Genomic DNA, 6130 nt, shown 5'->3' with positions numbered 1-6130 from the left:
GTGACAATGACAAGGAAATATGTGGTGAACGCATAATTGATTTGCCATGTGATATATGCGAATGTGTGATCCATCTGTTTTAGGAGACAATATATTTTGATTTTTGAGTACATAGTTTTATTAGTGGCCATGGGGTATCCGGGTATGGACTCATTCTAGCTTGCATTGTGAATTTCGTGATGGGAGTCTAATGGTGCAGAAGTGTGCAATTGAATTGGATTAGATTGAATTGAATTGGATTTCATTAGAGATGGGTTGGTGAGTTCGTTAGGTGGGTCATGAAGTTCGACGGTCCAATTTTAATCCTAAATTGGCTGGGATATTATCAGTGCTTAGCAATAATAGTTGAATGAGAGTTGAAATTATTGTTAAGTTAACTTAATGTGAAATAATAATAGATAAAATTAATAAAGTTTAGATGATATCTAAGGCATTTGATTCACCTTATTTTCACTTTTTTTTTTAGATTTAATAAATTCAATAAAGTAAGTTTAAGAAAAATAACTAATCCTAATAAGGGTAATTTTAGTTCATATGACAAGTAAAATAAGTTTTAACAAAATCTAAAATAAGTTCAAATTAGATAAGATAAATTTAGAATAATGAAAATCACCCTTAAGTATTATTACAACTTACAAGTATCATATAATTTTTTAAGTTAGTTTTAACAACGTAAATTTTATTTCGATCATGTGAATGTCATACAATTCTAAACAATTAAGGTATCTAAAATTGTCAACAATTTATCATTTATGATGCTGAAATTTATGTTAAGAAAACATAACATGATATTAGGCTCAGCACAGTTTTAAAACCATGGCCGGAATAAATAATGGACAATTTAAATATATTGATGTTCAAATGTGTGCATTGAATAATGTACAAAAACAAACAAGGACAATTTATAGAAATGAAGATAGTGCGACGTGGTTAATTTAATTTTATTATGTCCTTTCCCGTTCTTCTTTTCTTTCTTTTCTTCTCTTAATTAAAACTAGGAGTTCTCTTTGAGTTGAATTATTAGCGTGATCTTTTATGCCTTATGTCTATTTGCCTGACATTTTATTATAACTATTTGCATATAGGTGATAGATGTATTGGATGTTGTGTAGTTGTGTAATGTTTAAAACTTTAGAACAGCTATTGATTTAGCGAGGAAACGGTAAAAAAAAAAAAAATAAAATAAAAAAAAAATAAAAAAAATAAAAAAATAAAAAAAAATCTAGAAATAATATAAATGTCTAATAAATTTTAAGTAATTCTTGTACAACTATATATATATATATATATATATATATATATATATATATTTATTATAACTATTTGCATATAGGTGATAGACGTATTGGATGTTGTGTAGTTGTGTAATGTTTAAAACTTTAGTAAAGCTATTGATTTAGTGAGGAAACGGTAAAAAAAAAAAAAAAAAGAGATCTAGAAATAATATAAATGTCTAATAAATTTTAAGTTATAATATTATATATATATAATAATAATAATAATAATAATAATAATAATAATAATAATAATAATAATAATAATAATAATAATAATAATAATAAGGGAAATTATCAATGATACCCTCCAGGTTTTGACTTTTATCAATGGTACACTTCATTAAACTTTCATTATCAGTGGTACCCTTAAAATTTTATCTAAATAGCTACGGTTATCTCAACGTTAAACAAACGTTAAGTTTGTTTAGTTAACAGGGTTAATGGGCTATTTGATGCTAACTTGGGTTGACAAAAATACCCCCCCTCATTAATACCCCCTCAAGCCCAACCAACACCATTTAATACTTCAAATTTTTTTTGATCGTTCATCTTCTTTCATACCCTCCCCTGTTCTTCTTCTTCTGAGCAACGCTACCTGATGCAAAAGTGAAGGACGATCGTTGAAGATTAAGCGTTTCTCTGCAATTCTAAAGGTTAGTTCTTATTTCTTACCTGAATTTTGGGAATTTTGGTTTAAATTGTTAAGTTTATGGAAATGTATGTATGTTTGAGAAATGTGTTTGATTTTGTGGAGAATTTGGAAGTGGTGTAGGATTTAGCTCTGAATTAAGCTCAATTTACATATTAAAACTACTAGGTTGCTAAAGTTTTATTCTTTTCCTATATTAATATGCATAAGTGTAATTTTTCATGGATTGTGGGTACATTTACAGTGTAACTTGTGATGTTGCTAAGATTTTGCTTAAATTCTAATCTTTTAAGATATGTTAATTGGTGTTGAGTGTGTAATTGATGATGAGTTTCTAAATAAAGTGATTGTGTACTGATTTTGCAGAATGAATGAGCATGATAGGGTTGTGTTTCGATTTAAGTATAAGGTGCATAAAATTGATATTGAAGTGGACCTTGATCAATGTAATTAACTTAATGGATTTAGTCATAGAGTTTGAGGATAGGTTACCAAAAAAGGGAGTAGTTATACTTAACCCTGAATGATCTAGTGTTTGAATTTAGGAGGAACAAAATAGTTGCTGAAAGAGCTATGCAAGCAATTGGACATGTACCTCCACCTATTGATGGCCCACCACCTGTTGATGACCCACCACCTATTAATGAACCACCAGTTGATGAACCTCAAGTTGAAAATCAACCAATTCTTGAACCCCCTGTTGAAATTGAACAAGAAGCCAACCCTTTTGAAGCTACTTCTTCTAGGAGGAGCAAGCTAAAACCTAGGAGGAGATTGGTGCTTAAATACCAATCAGAACCTCAACCAACAAGCCCTGTCTCTTCTGTTAACCCTTCATTAGAAGACTCTGACCCTAGGATTATAAACTATGAACCAGATGCTACTTTTATGAATATTGAAGACCTATATGAACAGAATAGTGCTAAGTAGACTGAAAAAGAGTACAGAAGGGGTAGAAAGGATTTTGAAAAGGGTAAGGGTAAGTGTCAAGATAAGGCTGAAGGAGAAGATGTAGGTGATTCTTCTAGTGGTAAAGCAAAGGGAAGTGGGAAAAAGGGCAAGGCAAAGGTCAAGGGCAAGGGCAAGGGCAAGGGTAAGGGTAAGGGTAAGGGTAAACTATTAGTTTCTGGTGGTGAGAATTTACCCCCATCTCCCATTTCCCCACACACTGTCTTTAAGATACTACCTGTTAGGAGAAGCCCTAGGTTTTCCACTGTTCAAACTAATACCAAGAAACCCACCATTTTACTCTCAGCTAGTCCTAACACAAGAGGTCCAAATCCAACCACTAACCCCACACTTTTTGGTAGAAAAATGCCTAAGAATACAGCTGTTAGGAAAGGCCTATGGGTTAAGGGTAAGGCTAGAGAATCCAGTAAGCCAAAAGAGGTTGGGTAAGGTAGTCAACGAACTACAAGAAGGAGAGTCTTGTTTGATATTGATGCTGATGGTGGGGCTGAACCTATTGACCCCAGTGAGAGCAGTAGTGAGGATGATGAGTTCAATGCTGGTGGTGGGGACTTCAGGGATGTGCTTGATGATTCTGATGGAGAAGTGATCCCTAATGGTGATGTGCCAGAAGATGAGAGGGAAGAACTAGGACAGCTTCCCCACATTGAAGACAACTAGGAGCAGGGTTTCTGGTCTGGATTTATAGATGATGATGATGATGATGATGATAACTACTTCAAACAACTATATGGGAATGGTGAAATGTATGAGGATGTGAAATTTGGGAAGATTGTACTCAGACCCTGGATGCTCTTCATAGACAAGGCTCACTTAAGAGGGACTTTGTAGGATTATGCAGTGCAAGAAGGTTTTGCTCTACATGTTGTTACTACAGATAACACTAGACACACTATTACATGCTATGTTGAATGTTGTGAGTGGAGATTGCATGCCAGTAGGTTAATTAATGGCTAAACTTGGGCAATAAAGAAAATTTGGCTAGATGTGCATAATTGTAGGGGCTTGGAAGCATATAACCCTATTTGTACTGTGAAGTGGGCTGCCCCAAAAGTAATGGAAGATATTAGGGCTGCCCTTGATATTCCAGGAAAAGCATTGAATGAATTGTTGTTTCAAAGGTATGGGATATATATGAAACAAGCTTCATTGTATAGGCTCAAGAGGTATGTCATTCAAGAACTGTTTGGTGGGCATGATGAGTCCTACTCCCTGATGCCAAGATATGCTGACATGATTTGCCACACAAATCCAGAGTCAAATGCATTTGTAGCTTGGCAGCTGGGTGAGAGCATTCCAAGGGTCAATTTGTTCACAAGTGTCTTTATCAGTTTTGCTGGGCAATGGAAGGGTTTTCTGGCAGGTTGCAGACCCTTGATTGGTGTTGATGGGGCACATTTAAAAGGAAATTATGGTGGAATTCTCTTGTCAGCAGTTGGATTAGATGGCAAAAATGAGATTTACCCAATTGCCTATGCTATAGTGAGTGTTAAAGACAAAGAAAGTTGGTCTAACTTCTTCTGGCCTCTCTACAACATAGTCAAGCAGTCCAACAGGCAACATTGGACCATTATATCTGATAGACAAAAGGTAAACACATTTTACCTTTTTGAGTATATATTGTTATGTGTACACTTGTAATACAGTACCTAACTCATATTACATGCATTGATAGGGAGTTGATCTAGCTCTGAAAGATGTATGGCCTGATGCAAAGAGGAGATACTACTGCAGACATTTGAGCAGGAACTACAAAAAATAATTCCCTGGTCCTTTGATGTACACCTTATTCTGGAGGGCATGCAATGCCACAAACAAGTTCACTTTTAGAAAAGCAATGGAATGGTTGCAAAAGGAAGGAGGAGAGGATGTTATGGTATGGTTTGCAAACTTAGGTGATCAATCAAAATGGAGCAAACACAAGTTTGATCCTAATGTATGCAATGACTCAAACACCTCTAACTTTGTAGAGAGTTTTAACTCTACCTTGGGTGTTGACAGGTGCAGACCTATCTTAACACTCCTTGAAGGTAAATTTCCCTTTTTTTTTTCCTTCTATACATAACTATGAAAACAGAAAAGCTTATAAGTTCTAATATATATAATTTGCAGGAATTAGGAGAGTGTGTATGGTGAGGATTGCTTCAACGCATGAGAGAGCAGAAAGCTGGGGTATAATGACTTATGCCCAAAGATTGCAAAGCTGGTCATTGAGATTAGCAAAGCAACATCCACCTGCAGAGCTTTCAAGAGCAGTCTAGGGGAGTATGAAATACATGAGGGGAGGTCCCAGTTCCCTTTAAGTCTCAACAAAAAATATGCTCATGTGGAGCTTGGCAACTGTCTGGTATACCATGCAGACATGCAGTGAGGGCAATGCTACATGCCAAAGTTGATCCACATAATTATGTGAGCTCATGGTACACTGCTAGAACCTACAAGGAAGTGTACAACTTTGTGATTCACCCAATTCCTGATTCAAGTCAGTGACCACCTGTTGATGATAACCACCCTCAACACATTCACCCACCAAAGATGAAGAGATGTGTTGGTAGGCCAAGTAGAAACAGGAAAAGAGAAGAGGGTGAAGACCAACCACGGAAAAGATCTAGAACAGTGAAATGCAACAACTGTGGGAATTTAGGGCATAACAAAGCAACTTGCAAGGGTACAAATATGATATCCACATATATTTAGGGCATTTTCTCTTCATCTTAATTTCAGTTCAGTTCAATTCATTTCCAATCAGTTTAATTCAGTTCAGTTCCTAATTTCCTTCCTTATAAAATATTCATTTCATATCTATCCAGTTCAGCTCAATTCAGTAAATTAGAACAGACCCTTATTGAATGCACAAACCAACAAAGTGCATTAAAGGCATGCAATAATTTTATTATTGTTTCCACTAAAATATAAAATATGTGATCCATTTAAGTGGGAAAATAACAGTCTAATTAATATGGGTAGACCTAGTCTATATAGATTTTTTTTTGACAAACGTAGTATATATAGAAATTAGAAAATGTTGCAAAGTTACAATTACGAAAATCCTTAGTCCTTATATTTCATAAGGTTATTAGGATTGACAACTTGAGCATACAAGTCAAGTGAGATTTCATTCTAAAACCATACTTCTTCCTTTTTTTTACTTGCCCCATTTTGAATTTTTTTGAGGGGAATTTACCCATTTTGACTTTTATACTATTCACTACCTCTTCTTTGACTGTCTTTTATG

General features: G+C 34.6%; 1 protein-coding gene across 1 annotated transcript; it reads left to right on the top strand.

Annotated features, from left to right (window-relative positions):
• Window positions 1–3951: 3951 nt before the first annotated feature.
• Window positions 3952–4657, top strand: LOC145628217 (uncharacterized). The gene is made up of 2 exons (XM_081680524.1): window positions 3952–4485; window positions 4571–4657. The coding sequence occupies exons 1-2, from the start codon at window positions 3952–3954 to the stop codon at window positions 4655–4657; spliced, it is 621 nt and encodes a 206-aa protein (XP_081536650.1).
• Window positions 4658–6130: the final 1473 nt, after the last annotated feature.

This window comes from Chenopodium album, chromosome 1, assembly GCF_948465745.1.
Source record: "Chenopodium album chromosome 1, dcCheAlbu1.1, whole genome shotgun sequence".
In the NCBI taxonomy this organism is placed as follows: Eukaryota; Viridiplantae; Streptophyta; class Magnoliopsida; order Caryophyllales; family Amaranthaceae; genus Chenopodium; species Chenopodium album.
The sequence above is the reverse complement of the archived record's forward strand: the minus strand, read 5'-3'. Positions and strand labels throughout refer to the sequence as shown.